General features: G+C 44.2%; 1 protein-coding gene across 3 annotated transcripts in view; it reads right to left on the bottom strand.

The window, feature by feature from the left end:
* LAMA1 (laminin subunit alpha 1) overlaps positions 1-22179 on the bottom strand; it is a 692815-nt gene that overhangs the window by 124658 nt on the left and 545978 nt on the right. For all 3 annotated transcript variants that reach the window (XM_085605997.1, XM_085606000.1, XM_085605998.1), the window contains 2 exons: positions 9420-9570; positions 9120-9244 (listed from right to left, as the gene is read on the bottom strand). In XM_085605997.1, coding sequence (XP_085462123.1) covers positions 9120-9244; positions 9420-9570 — 276 coding nt within the window. The remainder of the gene's footprint in view (positions 1-9119; positions 9245-9419; positions 9571-22179) is intronic.

Here is a 22179-nt window from a genome sequence, read left to right as displayed (position 1 = left end):
TACTCGTGTTGCAATTCAAGCACTATTTCCCAACCTCCACCCTCCTGTTGGTTATGCCCCCCCCCACCACAACAAAAGAAAAGCTAGAATAAACAAGCATTAGAACAGGCAGGAAGAAGTTACCAGCATTACCAGGACAAAAAAATCAGAAGACATTTTTTATGTTAATTCTTTTTATATAGGGTTGTTCATTTGTACATAATGTCTTCTTGGTTATATACACAGAACCAAAAATGCTTATAACACTTTTCTATTATAACTTTTCAGCATGCTGCACAGCAGCCACAATGCTCTATAACATAGCTTAAGACATTGGCAAAGCCAATAGCTCTGGCTAAACCCTTATAATGTCCGAAAGACGAGACCTATTGGCTATGCCAATGCTTGTTATTTATAGCAAAGCACCAGATGAGGATTCGGGAATAGGGAACCAGAAATCTCTTCTGTGTCAATCGAGTGTGCCTAGCCCTAATCCTGTGTTGTTTATACCAAGCACCACTTGAACGCTTTACAATTACTCATGATGCTTTAATTGAATAAAGTGTTTACTTTGACCATTGCTAAGCATGCTTTGGGAATACCAATGTATACCTATAATTATTAGATTTTTTTTATTAGTAGACCTAGGGTGGCCATGAAACGCAAAGGAATGAAGGACTATACATAGAAACAGGGAGAGGTAACTGGATATGGGAGGTGACTAATCCTAATCAGACCATGAGAATATGAGAAGGATGGGGAAGGGGACTTTTAAGGTGCTAAAGGTTCAGGTCAGCCACAACCACATAGCTCTTGTCAAAAGACAACAGCACATAAAGCCCTGTATGAATCTAAAGTCATGATCACTTATTGCTTCCGTACAAAATTAATAACTCTACCGCAAAGATTTTCTAGTGTGTATCACATGAAGAGTCCTTTCTGCTAATATATGAGACCTTGAGAAGAAAATGGTTACATAATGGCTGTACTGACATAAAATATGACAGAACACATTTGAGACCACGGCCTGAAACAAATGGCTATAATATTTCAGGCAGATACATAATCTTCCTGCAGATTCCTCATCTTCTTTATAACCTTCAGGTGCCAGACTGACTTTCAAAACTTTTATTCCCAGTAAATGCTCCATACGTAACAACATTGCAGTATACAAGGTGCCAACCAGTGCGCTGGTGTCTGTTTCTGGTGATTTCTCTACACTTCATCACGGTCCTAACAGACCATCAACTGCAGTGACAAATACAATACAGCACATAATAGACCCAATTTCAAAGGTAAATTTACACATGCAGATTTACTTGGATGTAAATTTATGGTTGAACCAAGGTGTAAATCTACACTTTTTAGGTCTCGCCTGACCCAGCGCATGCGCTGGTCTGGCGAGACATTTAGTAGGTGGGTTTAGAAAGTGCTACCCACCTTTTTGTGCTGGCGACAAGCTACAGTGCACAATGGCGTGCACGTGCACAGCTGCTCCCCGCATTTCCCCCTCCCTTCTCGCCCAGCCATCCTGCGCCAGCCTTCAGCACCATACCCCTCCCCCCGCTGCTGCACGCGCATCCCTAGTGTGCGTCATCGCGATCACTTTCGCTTTTACAGTGATCGCGATGCGGTATTGTCAGTGTGAGACCTCACACCAGCACACATAATCTACCTTCATTTTTGCTCACTTACCTCCAGCACCTCTCAGTCCAACAACCAGCTACGGCCCACTACTGCCACAGAGTACACTTTACACTCTGACCGCCGTTGCTGCTGTTGTGTCCTACCCACTGATTGGCACACTGTGGAAGAAGGGCTACACTGCTGTGCCTGTCGATTGGTCCTTCCACTCTTCTTTTCGATTGGTTCCGTTCTTGAGCAGTCATAACACGTTCGACCTATCAGCACTACGCACACCTTTATCCGAACCCACTTCGCCTTGTGTCATATCACATTCCCATCTGCCTAACCAGGTCGCCTCCAGCTTCACACCAGATTATTAGTATCTCGTGTATTTTAGATAAGATCTATATAAAAGACACACAAAGTCCAGATAAAAAACGTTTCCATGTCGCGGCTACATGGTACAGGTCATTGTTATAAGCCCTGAAAATCAGTGGAAATATCCTGAAATATATGTCTGCAGAAATGAAGGTGAAAATATACCTGTACTAACCTAATTTTTTGATTTTACTTTTTTAACTATCCTGATTGGATTTGTAACGTGTAACTATGTAAATATCCTATATAACGTAATTGGTTCTATTGTAAAGCGCTCTGATGCGTGGGTAAATAAAGTCCACGCTATATAAAGCTGCATTAAATAAACAAGCATTGGCATAGCCAATAGGTCTCGCTTTTGGGACCTTATAAGTATTTAGTGATGCAGCACAATATCCTTGGTGCAACAACATTAACTGTTGCATGGTTAAACACTTATAAGGCCCCAAAGGCAAGACCTATTGGCTATGCCAATGCTTGTTTGCTATTCTCCTTATCTGGGTAGATTTACACCTAAGTGAAGACTTACATGTCTCCACCCCCTGAAACCAAGTGGTTGAGACATCTAAGACTGAATTTATGGGTGTAAAGTTACTACTAGTAACTCTTCACTTGTAGGCGAGATCTTCACCTTTGGGGTGGAGACCTACCTATGGTAAGGGACACGGAAAAAGATGAACTTTATTAATAGCTTAAACATATTTTAATGTAAAATAAAAAAGGACATTAAATCAAAGTAATTCTTATTACCCTATAACTAATAAAATGATACAGCACATTAGCTCATCAAATAAAAAGTTCATCAAATAATGTAATGATATAAGTACTTTCATTTAATTTATAAAGACACCGCTGTGAAGGGGAAATTTATGGAGATCAAATAGTATCCATGTTTGTAGCTTTGATGTGTAACATTCCTGGGTATGATGGACAAAGATATGAGATTCAATAATGAATGTATTGTTTTACTACTGTAAATATATAGTTGTGTAATCTATGTATTGAAAGGATTACGTATTGGTGATTTAACCTGCACATCGCTTTGGAATGTTATTTCGTGATTATTTAAGACCACTACAAGATGGCCGACAGTTGTCTTTTTGACTATTTTCACTGTCATTGTTTTTCACGTCACATGCACTTGTACTGTTTTGTTTAAATGTCCACTTGTAAGAGAAATGAATTTACCCGTGAGCAAGGCGGTTTCGCCGAAACGCGTTGGGTGCTTCTTGTTGGCTCGATGCATTGAAAATAAATTCTTTGGAGCACTTTGGAGTTGGTGTTATTTTACGAGAGGAGTGCACGTGTGCTTGATTGCATGGTGAGTGGAAATAGAAAACCGGCCTGCCTCGGACCCGGAGGTGCACCGAGTGTCCCGGCTACTTCTGTGGACAGTCTTGTTCACACACAAACTGAAAAGTGAAACCTAGTTACATACCCTGATCAAACACAAATGACGGAAAAAAAGGGATGTCTATTTACTATACCAAAGTAAGGAACAGTGTGCACAGAGTCCAGTGGATCCCCAGAGGTTTACAGAGGTAAAAGTAGATAATACCATACTTTCTATTTGTGGTAGTGTGGGCGAGCAGTAAGGCTTTATCAGAGGGTAGTGTTAAGAATTTATTGTACACACTCAGGCATGAAATTATGTCACACACTCAAAGACTGAACTCAGACCAATTGTTTGTAGTAAAAATATTTCTTTAGCTGTATTTTATTTTTAGAACCAAGCAGGACTTGGTACAGGTACAGGTAAATAGAATTGTACTTTTCCAGACAGATTGATCAACAAGCAAGCTGGATGAGAATGACTTTTGTTACAGGTTGGTAAAATATTCAACTAGAGTTGTAATACATTTTGGATTCATTTTGATGACTTTTTAGAGTACTTTTTAGATTACTTTTTCTACTCAGTGTGATATGCCTTGATATCACACTGGGACATTTTCTAGATAAAAGTTAAGTAAAACAGTTTTCATAAAAACACAGTGTCTAATGTTTCCATACAAACATCCTCAACACTTAGATATTTTTCAGAGGAAAACAGTCAATGCAATCCTACAGACAAAAATGAGGGTATCGGTTTCGCAGGTAAGCAATTGGTCTTTGGGGTTGAGTTTCTGGGGTTAGAACAAGGGTTCCCACAGGTTCAAGAATGCACTCAAAAAGCACCCTCAGAGGCATTAGGGCAGCTGGGTGCAGAGTGCTGAGGCACAATGTTAGCCTACGGGGCTAAGGGGCCGTCGGTTGGCGACTGCTCTCGGGCAGGCCACAAGGTTGAGGAAGCAAAGCTCCTAGGGCTATGCTCAGGACAAAGGGGGGTCCAAGTTAGCACACAAGGTGCACCCACAGCGGCACAGGGGTGGCCGGGTGCAGAGTGCTGATTTTGCATCAGGTGCCCTGTTGTCATCAAAGGAAGTTGCCAGTTTGGGATTTTGGCAGCGGGCTCAGTCCAAGAAGTCTTCCGAGAGGAACAACAGCTGGGCAGGTAAGTTGGAAAGCTCAGGCATGTAGGTGCAACTCAGGTCCTCTTCTCCTGGGTGCAGGGCGGTTGGATGCAGGGGTGTCTTTTGAGGTCGGATTTCACCTTACCGGGCTGCTCGCGGTTGGGGGGGGATCTCCGTGCAGAGGCTGCCGGAGATGTCGGGGAGTCCTGGAAGGGTCAACCCATGGTGGACTCAGACTCTGGAGCACCGGAGGCCCTCGCTGGGACTGGTGGGCCACTTGGACTCGGGCCGTAGGCGACGGGTGCAGTGGTGGTTCCAGGCATCAGGTTTCTTTGTCTTTAGCAAGCTCGGAGTCTTTCTATGGAGATTCTTTTGAACAGAGCCACTGTTCACGAGAGATCCGGTCTTTGTTGAAGGCAGGCAGCCCTCCCAGTGGTTCTGGAGATCTCCGGCGGCGTGACAAGACGACTCTTGGTGCAGGATCTCTGGAAACTGCAGACGGGCCGGAAGGGCTGGGGTCAAATCAGTTCTTTTCTGGAGTCTCCTCTGCTGCACGTCCTCTTTCATCCTTCTTCATTGTAGGTTGCCGGAATCTGCCTTCTGGGTTCAGGACTGGCCCTAAATACTGTATTTAGGGAGTGTTTTAGGGGTCTTGAGGTCAGTAGCCAATGGGCAACTGATCTTAGGGTGACTACACCCTTGGTGTGCTCACCCCGAGTGGGGGAGTGGACACAATCCCAAACACTGAATGGAGACTGCCTGCCATCTGCAGGATGGCGGGCATGGAAGAGTGGGCTTCACCTTGCCTCCCTCACCTGAGGGGTGGATTTGGCAGAAGTGGGCACACCCTCTGGACTGTTCTAATTTTTACACCTGTCTTCCCACCGAAAAGAGGGGGAGACAGGAAATGGGCCTGCTCCTGATAGCAGGAGAGGCTAGGGTCATGTCACAAAGGCTGCAAGGCCTTTGAAGCTCCCCTGTCACAGATGGCTCTTCTTGACCTGGGGAAGGTGCGACTACCTCTGCCAGTAAAGGCTTTGTTTCTGACCCAGAGAGCGAAGGCTCCCACCCCAGAGGGTCCAGAAACATGTCTCGTGGTGGCAGGCTGGTGTGTACCATTTAGGGAACCCACCAGAGGCTGGTCATATTTCAGGGGACATCTCTGAGATGCCCCTTGAGTGCAATGTATAATAAATCCCACACTGGCATCAGTGTGGGTTTATTATGCTGAGAATTAAGTGAAGCTATTATGGTGCTATGGAGTTCGTAATGACAAACTCCCAGACCATATGCTCTTTAAGGCTTTATTGCACTTACATTGTCTAAGAATGAACTTAGACACTGTAGGGGTACAGTGCCCATGCACCTGTAGCCTTACCAGTGGTATAGTGCACTTAGCTAGAGGGGTGTCTTACCTTAGCTATAGGCAGTGTGTTGAGGGCATGGCACACAGGTATGTGTGCCATGTCGACTCTTCACTTTTTTCTGCACCAAAACACACAGCCTGCAATGGCAGTGTGTGTGTGTGTGTAAGGTACAGGACCTCCAAGGGTGGCACAATAAGTGCTGCAGCCCTTAGAGGCCTTCCCTGGTTACAGTGTTCTCTGTACCTTTTACAAGGGACTTACATGTGGCCCAAAAGGTGCCAATTGGGGGTCCAAAGGTACAGTTTTGGGAAAGAACACAGGCCCTGGGAGCCTGATTGGTAGGGACCCAGGGCACATCAAGTCAAAGTGCATCAGAAATCTGGCAAAAAGTGGGTGGGTTACTGCAACAGAAACCCACTTTCCTACATCCCTGTCCTGCGAAGATGGCCTGTGGCCACTGACGCGACTCTTGTAAAGGCCCAAGGGTCTGAAGTGAGGTCAAAATCAGAACAGTGAACTAGAAATAGATTGATCTTACCATAAACAGGAGATATTTCCTGTGTGACTGCAGGAACAACACATGAATGTATGTGTCCTACAGGTCCAGGGACACCATCCAATCCTTGTAGTTGGGGTTGCCTTCTTTCTCAGATAATAATACCAGCCATTTGTTCACATTTTAAGATTCTGCAAGGCCCTGACATAGACACATAAATAGAACATTCAATAAAGTCATAATTATTTATTTATAACATTGCCTTTCTATCTTTGTTTACTTTAATTACCAGCCAGGGATCATTAAGAGAGATTTTGAATGCATTTTAAAGTCCTTTCTTCTTATATTTTCTGTTCAAAGTATGCACTGATGAGGGGAAAACTATCAGCATTTAGTAGTTTGACTAGTTTTTGAACCAGCTGTAACATTAAAATACCGGTAATGCCGATACAAAACTGGCTATGTGGCAATGCTACTCGTAGTGCAAGGATAGCAGAATTTATGTCAGGCTCATCATCTTGATCTTCTACTTTTTTAAGAATTAGTTCAGTAATCTGAAACCTGGAATGGGCCTCAAGAACCATTTCTTTCTGGAGACCAGGAAGTAGAATGAGTAACAGCTCAGTCTACACTATGCCTCGGGAACCAGCTCAACTGCCCTCTTGGGAAGGAACATCAATACATTTTTTCAAACAGATACAGGAATGATCTGCCGACATCTGGGTGTAAACAGGATTCCCTTGAAGAGGGGTGTCCAGAGGAGGGGCAGAATAACCAACTTTGACAATCACGTTGACATGGGATGACTTCATCTGGTGTAATCCAGTTCCAGGGAAGGAACCAGCAGAAGTATGACTAGGGACCCCGCTCAGTCTGTGTGGCCAGAAGACATGCCAGAATAAGACAAGATAAATATGAAGATCTGCAGAATAGCTTCTTTGAAGGCATCAATCTGCTGCAGAGTCAGTGACTGTCTATGGAGCTCAGGGTGCATCAGCTGCAGATTTTGGATAGGATCCAAGGAGGAAGGAAATGCCACTCCTGACAACCGAAACTCTCTAAAAAGCATGGGTGTCTGCACATCAAAGACCCTTGTTAACTTTTCCTATGTTTCTTCTTTTACTTGTCCCTCCATTTCACCTTCTACTTACATGAAGAGGGCAACCTGGAAAGGGACAGGCATCATGGCAGGCCTCATGATCTGGATCGGAACAAGATTTGTTTCTTGCTTTTGATGATGTAGTGTTTGACCTCTTGCTCTCTCGTGGCCTTAGGATGCATCAGGAAGCTTTAGTCACAGGATGTGGAGTCTTATTTAATAATGAGGACCCACAGGCAGACGTTGTGTGGCTCCATGGTCAACGTGCTCATACACGTACTTAAAATGGGGTTTTGTCGAGTATTACTTCCTTATTTGTGGATAGATTAGGTAAGGTGAGTGTGCCTCAGCGTTCGAGGTAAAGATATAAGCTGTAACCATAACTGGCCCATTCCTCAGAAGAGAAGTAAAGGCATCACTGGTTTTGAATGATATTAGTAATATACACTATACTTACCACAACTAAACAACCTAGGAAGAAGTATAAATAGTTTATCCGCAGTACCCGAATGAAGTAGATAAGTTAACACGCAACTACATATACTATCATGGTAGCTTGAAAAGTGCAGTCCCATGTACTGTTCCACACAAAGAGTACACTTTTATTCAGAACATTAGGACTATTGGCTTTATGGTGTCACATATAGATGATGCAAGGTTCTAGGTAGCCAACGAGGGTAGGAATCATGGCTGTGGAGCTTTTTTCCTAGCAGCGAACAGTAAAGAAGAAGAGCTTGAAGGCATGCACTATGGTTGCTAGGAGATGAAGACGCATCCTTGGCCCAAGATAAGGACTACCATCAAGGGGTTATGTCCAAGGATGGTAGTGCGAGTAGTCTGATAACCACGTAATGTCTCTTCACAGAGACTGTTTGTAATTTGCTGAAGTGCTGGTAGTGTACATTTCCCATCACCATTGTAAGGCCCAGCTTGGCATTTAACATTGATGATGCACAGTGCATCATCACCTAACCCTCTAACTGCCAAGGGTCTGAACCAGTTGATGAAGAAACCTGATGCTTCCCAGCCTGCACTGGTATATAGTGGACCACTGCTTTCCATATGTAATGCTTTTCCCACCCGTCATCCATGTGTGGATTTATCAGTGCTGTGCATGGTGTAGTGAGACAGGATTGGGATAAAGTGTGCAGGAAGCAGCAGATGACAGTTGCCTCAACCTTTATGACATCAGTGCATTGTTCCCCAGAATGGAGAGACTAAGGAGGGTCCTTGATAACGTAGAAAAGCAAGCCTGTTCCCTATTGTAACAGGGACATTTGACCTCCCATGGAATGGAAAGGAAATACAGGGTGAATGAACAAGTAAGTGGCCTGGTAGCTCTGAATCTAGAAACCATGTGAGCAAGCGATAATGTGGGGATCAGTGTAGGAAGATACAACTGGAAGGGGTATATAGAGGAACCCTCGTTAAAAGGTAGGCTCTCTCTCTGATGACTCTCCTCAGATATTTCATAATAGGCATTCATCAACATTATTATAGTTCAAATACTGAATGTTTTTGTTGTTTCCTTTGTAGAATAGTGGCATTATTAGTAGTATGTAGAAAAGCTATCAGATTATCCTGTGTCTTGTTTCTCACCCAGCATGTTACATACTCTGCAACAATACACAAGCTCAATGTTCACATCTCAAAACAAGGGTGTCTGCCAATGTTTCATAACAAGTATTAACTATTATACAAAACAAAATAGTAGTTACAATTACCTTTCATGGCACCCGCTACATTTGCCTTCTCTTTCAATGTAATTCCAGAGACCAATGGACTTGCCGTTCAGTGACACGTCTTCCACACAACCCTTAAAATGGGTTACTTTAACTGCTGGAGATTTCTATAAAATAAATGACAACAGTATGAGCAAACAAGTTCAAAGATACATGTCTAAAGGTTTGAGTAAAAAGGTTTACAACTGATAAAATTATATGGTATTTTACTTTTTATATTTGTTACATTCATTCACACAATAAAGGGTAATATATGGCATATAAGCCCTCTTAAGGACATACCTTGATTTGTCCTCCTAAACCACCTACAAACATTAATGTTGATTTGTCCACATCCAGTATGGATGATGTTCCTGTGGAGGTTGCAGTTTTTGTTACTGGTTTAAGAGTAGATTTAATTTCCTTCACACTCAGTGTGCCTGTCTTTCCAAACCTGCAATTGAAATAAGAAACAATGAGAAACGTTTCATGTATATGTCATCATAAAGTATTGTGCTGCAGTAATCACTGACAGTGACTTCCACAGGGACAGAATGCTACTGTGGAAAGAAGTGAGTGCATATTTTGATGATTTAGTTGTTTTTTTTATCGGAATGCAAGGAGACACAGGAGAAAATATATAGACCCTTGTCGATTGTTTGCTGGGAGGGGCATCGACCATGGCCCCACCACGATGGTCATACATCCTATTTAGAGATCCCTGCCTTCCTAGCAGGACTCTATGTCCCGTGAAGGGAACAGCATCAGCAGCAGCTTCCTCACAGAAGTGAAGATATGCAGGCACAATGTTTAAAGCGCCATCTCTTCTGTAAACTTTTTTGTTTAGACAAATCATACTCAGAAAGCAGGAGTTTCCTCTCTTACCAAAAAAACTAAATCCTTGCAAGTTGGGACAATCTACATTTTCCCTGTTTGTGAATGCCATGCCCTTGTGTGGTATTCAAGGACCGGAAAAATCTGTGCCGATGATCCCATCCTCAATAGGGCGGAGGACTGTCACTTTGATCTGGCAGACTTTTAGGAAGACAGATAGTCAGGCAAGATGTTTACATTTCAGGAGCCAGCAAAGGATCCACCAGTGTAAGAACACAGCCCTTTTCTTTACTCTAAATGAGGTGAGCAGGGAACCGCATCGATTTACAGTGGTATTCCTGAACACAGCGAAGGAGAAACATGACAAGGTCACTGGTATAAGCAGCCCTGAGATTACACAAGAATATAAATATGGACAGTGTGAAAGTCAGAAAATGTACACAAGCACTCACTTGAACAACAAGATAGAGCGCTATAGAAAAATGTACAAAGAGAATTGTGATCAGAGACCAACTAATATGGACATGAGAACACTTCATTCATGAAAATGTCCCTCTGTGCTAAAAGCCAATGTAATGTCAGGCATTATGTTTTAATGATATGACAGGAAATAACACAAGATATAACTTTAGATACCATTTGTGAGGAAATGGGGTGCATTATAGGGTGTGGTTGTGCAACCTCACCGTTTAATACTCTTGTCAACCACTGTAGGTCCAGTAGGTTTCGTCTGGAAAAATCTTCGCTCAACCTTGGGTAGTTGTGGCACTGAGAAGCAAGGCTTACACAGAGGAGCAAGTATTAAGCATTTAAACAGCACCAAAACAATTGAAAAACAAATCGGACCAACACTCAAGAAATCCAACACTAATTTATAAAATTGGACACTTAGAAACTATTTCAAGGAAAACTAACGCAAATGTAACTGTAGTCGGTTAGAAGTACTTGCTGCAACCAACAACTAACTCTGGCAGGGAACTAGTCAGGGGGACCAGCAGGGTCCTCAAGACCAGTTACCTTCACAGGTGAGGCAGTCCTTCTGCAGTTCTGGTCACACTATCCTTGTTGCAATCCACTCCTATGGAGTGGTCTTGATGCAAGGGATGAAGGATGCTGAAGATGCTCAAAATATGCTGTGGATGTGACCTGGTCTCGAAAAGAGTCTTCCTGCTAGGATACCTTGGTCCACGAAGATGGTGAAGAGGTCCTGTTTGCAGGGTCGATGTGCCATATAGTTATCTCTGGTCTGGCCAAAGTCCAGCTGTCCCTGGACCACCAGTCGCCCATTGTCGTGGTCACAGGATAATCATTCCTGAGTCAATAACTCTTCTGAGGGTCCCAGTACCTTTCCAACAGTACTCCCGGCTTCAGCCAATTAGGGTGCAACTCTGTGCTGCGCTGCCTGGTCCTTGGTGCTGCAGCTTGAAGACATTTCTGGATTCACATGCTGTGCATTATTGCACCATCTAGTGGTTGGGTCCGGAATTGTAGTGTTTCTTTTCATTTTTTGTTTTCGTTTTTTTGTTGGTGGGCGTCAACATACCACCATTTGGTGTCCTCCTGTGACGTTGACGGGCTTCCACCGGAAGCTCCCACCTTTGGTCGCCATCTTCGCATTCTTTTTTTTTTTTCTTCTCTCCTCCTATTGTCATCTTCCTTGGCGGAGGAGGGTGGGTCCGCTAGTGAATCCAGAAAATTCGTCAAGCTGCAAAACTACACTGACAGGTAAGAAACTATTCATTTAGCAGCGTGAATCTTTTCTGGATTCACATACTGTGCATAGACTTTGTAGCGGTTTGCTAGTCTTGTGGTTGCAGGGTGGAAGATGAACTTTGGTTTGTGAATAGATGTTGTAAGACCTTTTGTCCTACTTGTGCTTCTTTGTTCATTTGTACGTCCACAAAGTAGTGCTTCGTGAATGTGTGTACTGAAGACCATGTTGCAGCCATGCAGATGTCTTGAATTGGAGTTTTAGCTGGAAATGCAATAGTTGCTCCTTTCTTTATTGTTGAGTGTGCCCACGGGGCACCTTGTAAGGCTTGCCCTGCTTGCCTGTGGTATAATTGTATGGCTTGCGCTATCCATCTTGTAATAGTGCTTTTGGTTACTGGTCTTCCCAGAAAACTGTTTGCAAAGGATACAAATAACTGTTTTGTTTTCCTGTATTCCTTAGTTTTTTCAATGTAGTACATGACCGCTCTTCTGCGTCCAGTGTGTGCAAAGATTTTTCCGCTTTGGTCTTTGGATTTTGAAAGAAACTTGGTATTTGTATACTCTGTTTTATGTGGAATCTTGATACCAACTTTGGTATTAATTGAGGATCTGTCCTCATAACAATCCTCTTACTATGTAAATGGAAGTAAGGTTCCTGTAGTGTTTGTGCCTGCAGTTCGCTAACTCTACGTAGGGATGCTATTGCCACTAAAAAGGTAGTTTTAAGTGTGAGCATTTGTGGCGTTGCTTCGTGTAGTGGTTCGAACGGTGCTTTCATCATCTGTGCTAGAACTATGTTCAGGTTCAATGTTGGTGCTGGTACTATTTTTGGAGGTGCAATTCTTTTTGCTCCTTCTAAGAACCTTTTGACTACATGTGAAGTGAAGAAACTTTTCCCGGTATCGTCTCTTGTATATGCTACAACAGCTGCTAAGTGTACCTTTAGTGATGTATAGCATAATTTACTTTGTAGTAAATGTGTCAAATACTTTAAAACCGACACTCTACTCACGGGCTGCTGTACTCGGCTGACCCGGCAAACCGGAGGACGAGGGGACTAGAACACGGATAATATTTGAGAGCGATGCCAAACTCGGGCTCCACGTCAAGGAAACTGTGATAGTCCTCGTTCCCCGCTCCTTTCACAGAACCCCATGTGGGACGGAATTACAACCACAATTCAAAGATTTCTACAGTACAAAGATAGCCTTGAGGAAGTCGTGGGACTACATTCCCGATACAACGAAACACGTGTTGGCTGTGACCGGCTGTAACCTTGAGGCTCCAATTGAACACTTCTTAATAAAGAAGATATGAAGAAGATATCACTTTGATATATGGTCTTGCCTTTTATGTATACATGTTCTTACATACTAAATAGATAACCTAATCTATATTATTTACGTGTGCTGAGGTTTTGAAAATATACTTTAAAACAGTTCTTTCTTTTGTAATCTTCTTTGAAAGACGAGTTTTAAGGCACCATTGTGTATATCTTTTCCATTTAGCTGTATAACATTTTCTTGTTGTTGGTTTCCTAGCTTCTCTTAAAACAGCAATTGTGCTTTCTGGTAGTTTGAGATGTGCGAATTCTAAGTCCTCAGGAGCCATGCCGCTAGGCCTAAGCTCTCTGGTACTGAGTAAAATACTTTCTAGTTTTGCATCGTTAGCAAATTATTTTTTGGGGAAATTTGTGCATTGCTCCTTGAAACATCTCCATTATTTCTGAGAACCAAGTTTGTCTGACCCACTATGGTGCAATGAGAATCATTGTCATTTTGCTAATCCTGCATTTGCTGATCACTTTGTTCATAACGGTATTGGGGGAAAGCGTAAGCAAATATCCCTGACCAGTCTATCCATAGTGCATTCCCTAGGGACTACTGCAAGGTCGCCTGGATGCAAAGTTTTGACATTTTGCATTGTGGTGTGTTGCAAATAGGTCTATTTGTGGTGTCCCCCATTTCCTGAAAATCTTCTGTAGTTCTGTTTGATTTAGTTCCCACTCGTGGGATGATGTTGTTTCTCTGCTCAGTCTGTCTGCTTCCTATTGTCTTTTCCTGGTAGGTGTATTGCTACTATGTCTATTCCCTTTGGGATTGCCCATCTCCATATCTCTTGAGCTAGTGTTGAGAGTGTGAGTCCCTCCTTGTTTGTTTATGTAAAATATAGTTGTTGTGTTGTCTGTTTGTATCAACACCCTTTTCCCGTAGAGCTCCTTCTGAAAGGCTTTTAAGGCTAAGAATACTGTTTTTAGTTCCAAGATATTGATGTGTTTCACTGCATCCTGCTGTGTCCACAATCCCCTCACTTTGAGGTTGTTCATGTGTGCTCGCCATCCCATTATGGACGCATCTGTTGTTATGGTCACTGTTGGAGTTGATGGTGCAAAAATTCTCCCCTGCGCTATGTTTGTTTTGTTCCACCATGCCATCGCCTGATGAACTGTTTGTGTGACAACAACTAGATCCTCCCAACTCCCTGTTGCCTGTGATCATTGTGACTGGAGCCATTCCTGAAATGGTCTCAAGTGTAGATGAATTTTGGGAAAAAATTAATGCATGAGGCCATCATTCCTAGTAATTTCCCCACTGTTCTCACCGTCAGATGTTGCCCCTTCTGGTATAGATGAGTCTCCTTCAATAAGGGAGATCTCCTCTTTTCGTTTAGGAATGCTCTCCCTAATACTGTATTTATTTCTGCGCCTAAGAACACCTTTATGAGTTCTGGCTCTGGTGATGATTTTTCACAATGTGTGGATGTGAGAAAGTGGCTCTGTATATACTGTTCCCAAATAGGTACCAGGTGTACAGAGTCCACAGACCCCAGAGGTTTGGCAGAGGCTAAAGTTAGATATAACCTTACTCTCTAAAGTGGTAGCTTGGTCGAGCAGTAAGGCAGTACCAGAGGACAGTGTAAATCATTTGTTGCCCACACTCAGTCAGCTAATGGTCTCACACACTCAATAACTGAACTCTAGGCCAATGGTTTATATATAAAAAATATATGCTTGTTTTATTTTAGAACCAACAATAGGTATTAAAATATACTTTCTCAGAATGAGATGCTTTATATAAATACTTTTGCAATATGCAATTGACTTTTGTAGAAAGTTACAAGTGGTTGCAATAGGCAACACAATTTTAAACACAATAATGCATTGAGTTCAGTGGAAGTTTCAAGTTATTTGCTACAGATTACTTTTAGGATTACTTTGGGAATTCCAGGACTGGATCCTAGATTCAGTCCTGGGTCAGTACTTGGAATCAAGTGATGAAAGTCGACTTAATTACTGTGATGATTTTTAGACAATATTTTGCTATTTTAAAAGTTGAAACTTAGAAAATATTTCATAGAAAACAGTCAATGATTCCCTATGGCAGAAAATTCAAGTTGCATGTATAGTATGTTCTCGTTACTTTTGTAATCCAGTACTGGGTGCCTAGACTCAGTACTGGGACCTTTATCCAAAACAGGTAAGTAATTACGTTTTCAGAAATTATACGATTTTTAAAGAATATTTAAAGTTTGCAGAAATTGACACTTAGAAGAAATTTCACAGAAAAACAGTCAATGATTTCCTATGGGAGAAAATTGGGTTACCGGTAAGTACAGTTGTAAGTATATTTCAGAGTCAGTGCTGGGCACCAAGATCCAGCACTGGGAGCTCACCTAAGAGCAGGTGAGTAGTTTTGTTTTCGTTACTCGGCTGATTTTTGGTGAATCTTTAAAGTTTTGAAAAGTCCACACTTAGAAGAAATTTCAGGAAAAGCCAGTCAATGTTACCCTATGGAGAAAATTGAGTTATCGGTTTAATGGTAAGTACTCGACTGGCAGAGTTAAGGTTCTGAGCATAGACTCAGGGGTCTCCCAGGGTCAGGTAGGTACAGTTGGTTCACCCTCAGCGGTACAAGGGCGGCCGGGTGCAGAAGGAGTTAGACCCAATGTTATCCTATGAGAGGTAGGGGGGCCTTGGTTGGTGGCTGCTGACTAGCAGACCACGCGGCTGTGGGAGCTGGGCTCCTGGTCACTTACTCAGGGCAATTGGGGAAGTAGATAGGTGTAGAGGTTGCACTGCCAGGGCCACTCGGGCGGCTGGGTGCAGAGTACTTTTGAGCCTTCTGGCGCTCAATTGATTTCAATGGGAAATCTCCGGTTTAGAAAAAGACTGCAAGCTCGGGGACGAAGATTCTTCAGGTGCCACCATCACTTCGAGAGGTAAGTTGGGTAGTTGGAGGATAGGTAGGTACTCCGGGATTGGGCACAGGGGGCCACGGGGCGGCGGGTGCAGGGGTGCCTTTTGGTGTCGGGAAATCTTACCCTCTGTTGATCGCGGTTGGGGGGGGGCACCTGGTTCTGAGGCTACAGGGTTCTTCAGGAGTGTCGAGGGAGGTGCTTGGGTGTGCCGGACTCGGGGTCACAGTCGCCGAGGGGTAGTCCTCGTGGTCTTTGTTCACTCCGGCACAGGCCAGGCTTGGCGGGTGCAGAGTGTGAAGGGTTCGCGGTTCCGGGCTGCTGCCAGGGATTAGAAGTAGATTTTGAGTAAAGCCTCTACTCATGGGAGTCCCAGGGTCTTAGAGCAAAGGGTAGCCAGGTCCTCCGGGGTTTGTGAGGTTGCTGGCCACAAGAGATGCCGGGTTGGAGCAGGAGCAGGTTCGAGGGTCGACAGGCCGGTAGGGCTGGGGTCAAAGCAGTTGGTGTCTTCCTCTTCTTAGCAGCTGCAGGGCAGATCTTCTTTCTTCTAGCTCTTCTTCGGATTTTGGAATCTGGAATCTGGGGAAGGAAGGTTCAGGGTGCCCCTAAATACTAGATTTAGGGGCGTTACAGGTAGGTGAAGGGCAGGGACCAATGGGTTCCTGTCCTGGGGTGGGTACACCCCCTATCCTGCCTCTCTCCTGTGGGAGGGGGGCAGTAGCCTAGTGCTGATTGGGCAGGGCTTCCCATCTTCAAGATGGCGAGAGCCCGGAGATGTGCTTCACCTCGCCTCCCCCACCTGAGGGGTGGGGTTGGCAGGCTGGTACATCCCCTGTCCTTATTTGGGGTTTCTGGCCAAGCTTCCCGCCACAGTGGGGGGTTGCAGTGGCCTGGGAAAGCTCACAGAGCTGGTATGCCTTTGAAGCTTCCCCCTGCCCATCCTGGGGGAGGAGATTTAGCACCTCGCCCAGGATGTGCATTGTTGCAGACCCAGGAGAGCAGGGGCTCTCCTACCCAGGGGTCCAGCAATATGTCTGCTGTGTGGCAGCCTAGGCAGCCTCAGAACAGACGTGGATTGTAGGTTAGGTTTTAGGGGGCATCTCTAAGATGTCCTCTGGGGTGATTGGTACATTAAATCCCCCACTGGCATCAGTGCAGGTTTAATGTGCTGAGAAGTTTGATACCAAACTTCTCAGCCTTTAGTGTTGCCATTATGGTGCTGTGGAGTTCGTGTTTGACGAGTTCTCAGCACCATGGACTCTTAAATGGCAGCACTGCACTTACAGTGCCCAGGAATGGACCTGGGTACTGTAGGGGCATGGGGCTCATGCTCCTTTGCCCACACCACTGGCATATGGCACCCAGCCAGAGGGGTGGCTGATGTATTCCAGGGCAGTGTAGGTGATGGGCATGGCACACATGGATGTGTGCCATGTCGACTCTTTGTTTTGTCTTGTACCCAGACACTCAGCCTGCAAGAGCAGTGTGTGTGTGTTAGGGTACAGGGCCTCTGAGGGTGGCCCAATGAGTGTTGCAGCCCTTAGAGGCCTTCCCTGGTCACAAGGCCCTGGGTACCTAGGGTACCAATTACCAGGGGCTGACATGTGGCCAATTTGGGTTTTTGGCTGTTAGGCAGTTTTTAGGGCAGGAACAGAGGCCCTTGACGCCTGATTGGCAGGAGCCCAGGGCACAACAGGGAAAAGTGCATCAGCTATTAGGCACAAAAAAGGGGGGGGGGGTTACTGCAACAGAAACCCACTTTCTTACAGTGGAGAAACCCAGTTGAACTAGTGTCTCTATCACCTGTTGTATAGGCTGTTTACATAGACTGTAAGAGTTAGCTCTGACTAACCAGTCGTCCAAGTAGGGGTAAACATGAATCCCATGCCTTCTTTTGATATGTGCTGCTACTGCTGCTAGGCACTTTGTGAACACTCTTGGTGCAGATTTTAGACTGAAAGCCAGTACTTTGAATTGGTAGTGTCTTTTGTTGACCACAAACCTTAGCAGCCGTATGTGTTTTTTGTTCATAGGGATGTATAAGTATGCATCCTTCAAGTCTATGGTGGCTATGTAATATCCCTCTTGCAATTGAGGTAGCACCTCTTGCAGTGTAGTGATTTTGAATATTTGTGTCTTTATGAATTTGTTTAGAAACCTTAGGTCTAAAATTTGGTGTAATGTTCTGTCTACCTTTGGAAATTAGGAAGTATGTTGAATATACTCCATCGTTCTTTTCTTTGTGTGGTACGTGCTCTATTGCATGTTTCCCCTGAAGTTCCTTCATCTCTTTGACTAGGTGAGATAATTCTACTTTTGAATGTATCTTTTGCTTTGTTTTGTTAGCTCTAAGCAGTAACCGTACTGTATTATGTTTAAAATCCATTTGTCTGAGGTTGTTTTCTTCCATTTGTTCAGGAAAAATCTTAGTCTGCCTCCTACTGGAGTGGTATGTTGGAGAAACTGTAAACTGACAGGTTCTTGTCTTTGTATATGTTGTTTTTCTGTGTGTACCCTCACTGCTGTTCTTTGTGAGTGTACCTTTTTTTGAGTGCAGTCACTTAGTAGAGGTTTGTTGCCCACCTCTTTGTGGCTATCCTCTGCCACGGGGACGCCCCCGAAAGGATCGCCTTCCTTGTTGGTATTGCCAGCTCTGCTGCTGACCCTGGCTTGTCCCTTGGTAAGTTTGCTGGTAACTTTGATGTGAGGTAGCAGGTTGGTGTGCACCTCTCCCTGCTGATCTCCTTGATGGTGTGCCTCTACGCATGCCTCTAAATTGTAGAGCACCCATGGATTAAGCTGTCTCATTTCCTTTTTTATTTGATTGAGTTTTTTTATCAACCATACCTCCAAACAGTTGCTCCCCATTGAATGGTGAGTTAATGATGTTACTTTGCACTTCCGGCTTGAAGCCTGATATTCTCAACCATGCGTGCTTCCTTTCTGTGATACCAATCAATATTTAGCTGCTTGATGTTTCTGCAGCATCTAGGGCTGATTTTAAACATGTATTCGCAATGTTTTTACCCTCTTCCACCAAGTAGCTAGCTCTTCTATGTAATTGTTCAGGTAGATTCTTCAACTATTCTCCCACCTCATCCCAATGTTGATAAGCATGTCTGTTTAGCAATGCATTGGAATTTGCTATGTGCCATTGATTTGCTTCACTTCTTTCTACCTTTATCCCTACAAGGTCCATCCTGTTGCTTTCTTTGTCTGGAGGTGGTTCCACTGTTGCTGGTACATTTGCTCTTTTCCTTGCTGTGGAAGTAATAATAGAGTCAGCTGGTACAGACCCTCTGATGTATATAGGGTCCTTAGAGGAGTGATTACATTTCTTTTCTGCTCTAGGTGCGATAGCTTTGCATCTTGCAGATTCTTTGAATGTCTCTTTTCCTTGGTCCAGTACACTTGGCAGTATTGGAAGGAATTGATTTCTTGATTGTGTTGGCATCAAAGTCTAATAAAAAACATGATTGCAGTTTTTCTTCCTCCAGCTGAACTCCATAAGTTTCTGCTGCTTTTTTAATCACCTGGTTATACATGCGAATGTCATCTGGGGGTGATGACCTCGAAAGATATGTTTCCACAGCCTCCTCAGGTGATTCAGCGTCAAGATCTTACCATTGGAGGTCTTGTTTCTCCAAAATTGCCGATTCGGCATATGTTTGTTCGTCATCTTCCACGTCTTCTCAGAAAAAGAATGATTCTTCCTCTTCTTCTTCGATCGGCTCAGGTGTTGTCGGCGGCATTAGTTCCTCGACGACCTTTTCTCCTTCTGTACTACTTGTTTTGGGCGGTATCTTGAAGTGTTTCAAGCTTTTGTTGGAGTCTTTTTTACGTTGTAAAATATTAGCCATTTCGGCTTTGAGCCTCTTCTCCATCTTGGCCATGTGTGTTTCGGTGTCGAGACTTTCGGCTTTTCGGTTTGTGCTCGTTGACGCCGATCCGGCTGTCGACGCTTGCTTGGACCTCTCTTTTTTCGACACTGGGGCATCCTTTTCCAGACTTTCTTTTGAAGTCTTTGTCTTTTCGAGGGTCTTTGCCGATGCGGAGTCCTTATCCAAGGATCCTACGGTGTGTTTTTGCTTGGATGCAGCTGCGGTCGCCAAGTGCTTCAACGCCGAGGCTCCCTTTGAAAGTCTTGAGTCTGCTTTTCGAGACTTTTCTAGTTTTTTCGAGGTCGACAACTCTCTTACCTCCTTTGAAGCCTTCTTCTCGACCTCCACGACCAAAACATCTCTGTCCTCGTCGCCTTCTGGCCTTTCGGCGACGTTATCTTCCTCCTCACTCGAGAGGCCCAGGTCTCGTAGCGATGGCGGTGGTACTTGGTCTTGCATGTTTTCTCTCACCCTCAATGTCTTCGGGGTGAAGACAGAGCACGCGTTACAGTCCTCGCTTCGGTGATACAGCATTAGGCAAAGGTTACAGACCGGATGCTGATCCTTCTGAGCGTACTTGTGGTGACAGTTCTTGCAAAACTTGAACGGTGTCTTGTCCATTACCGTGCACAGGGAGCTCCCTGCATGCGCATTCTCCGATCGGCGTCAGAGATTTTGTTTTTAACCTTTCGTCGATCTCCGGTCATTTTGAATTGAAAACTTGAAAGTCGAAACGTTCTACTGGTGTTTTACTTGAGGTTTTTCCTTATTTTCGCCGATTCTTCTCTGAAATCTTAGGAGCTTCTTCCGTATCGATCCAGACTCAACAGCGGAAAAAAAGAATCTGAAGAAGGCGACCAAATGTGTGAGCTTCCAGAGGAGGCCCGTCGACATCACAGGAGGACACCAAATGGTAGTATGTCGACGCCCACCAACAAAAAAAAAAAGAAAAGAAATACTACAATTCAGGATCCAACCACTAGATGGCAGAATAATGCACAGCATGTGAATCCAGAAAAGATTGACACTGCCAAATTTGGGTCACAACGTGGCCCAGCTGACTTCTTCAGCTGTTGTGTCCTTGTGCTGCAAACAGGAGGTCAGTCAGCTGGCCCTTGGTTTCTCTTGGCTTGACTGGACTCTGGAGACAACTCCTTCTTTGGGCAGGACATGTCAGGCACAGTCTCTCTCTTCACTAGTCACCAGGTGCAGCAGGTTCAGTCTTCAGCAGTGCATCCTCTCTTCTCTTCGGTCCTTCTTTTGGAGACCAGAGTTCTGTGTAAAAGGGGTGCCCTGTTTATCTTCATAAATGCCCCCAGGTATAGATGCGGTTGGTAGCCAATGGGCTACCAGGTTTCCATTCTCTTGATGATCACTTCCTGGAAAGTGTGGCATCTGGTAATCTTAGGATGCAGCATTCTGCCCACTCCCAAGATGGCAAGACCCCTCTCTCGGCATTCAAACCTCCACAGCTAACTCCCAGAGGTGCGACTTCCAAGGGGCTACACACCCCTGGAAAAAACTGTTTGACAACTGACTTCTCCTCTCCTCTCCCCAGTGTCAGCCTTTCTACCTACGCAATAGAGTAGTTCCTCTCCCAAGTGTTAACCATTTCCCTTCAAAGGCGGCTTCTCCTGTGAAGCTTGCCTTTTGGGGTAAAACCCATTTGGCTCTCAGCAGGAGGGAGGTAACACCTCTCTTTCATTCAGACCCCTATTGTGCCCTTTCCTGGGAGTCGTTAGTATGTTTCCCTAGAAGGGAAGTAAGCTGTCTGGAGGACAAGCCCTGCGCATACATCAGTAAATGGGCAGTTAAAAACTTGGGCAACTAAAGTAGCAACTTCTAAAGTTGCACTTTGCCTACCAATGTAACCGTTAAATCAGATTTAATGTACTCATTCTTTCGATACCAAACAGTACCAACCTTAATAGTCCCATTCAGAAGTCAGCAGTGCTGGGGTGCCAGCCTGCAACTCTATACTTGCCGATGGGGCTACTAGCCTTTCCATAGTAAACACGACAATTTCGTGTTTTTACTGCTGGAAAATGTAAAAGCACAGATTCCACCTTTTAACATCAAGCACCTTAGAGCAGAGCTCATTAAGCCTGCCATGGGGTGACTTAAATACATTAAAAGGGGAGGTTTGGGCTTTGTTAATTACCATATTTGGCAAAATCGAGGTATTAATTTTTAACTGCTCTTCCAGTTTGCAGTGGCAGAATGGAAGCTATGTTTTACCTTTTTTCCTACTCAGGTAATCCCAAAACGTGCTCTAGTCCCTGTGGGGACACACTAACAGGCCCTGGGTACCCCTGGTACCATATACTAGATTCTTAGAAGTAAGTTAGGCTATACTAATTGAGAATAAGACCATTAAACATACACCATTTTAAAGACCAGAGCCCTGTTTAGCAGGACTCAGGGCAATTCAGAGTCATTAT

The sequence above is a fragment of the Triturus cristatus genome, chromosome 5_1 (genome assembly GCF_964204655.1).
Source record: "Triturus cristatus chromosome 5_1, aTriCri1.1, whole genome shotgun sequence".
Lineage (NCBI taxonomy): Eukaryota > Metazoa > Chordata > Amphibia > Caudata > Salamandridae > Triturus > Triturus cristatus.
Note: the sequence above shows the minus strand (reverse complement) of the source record. Positions and strands in the feature narration are given on the sequence as shown.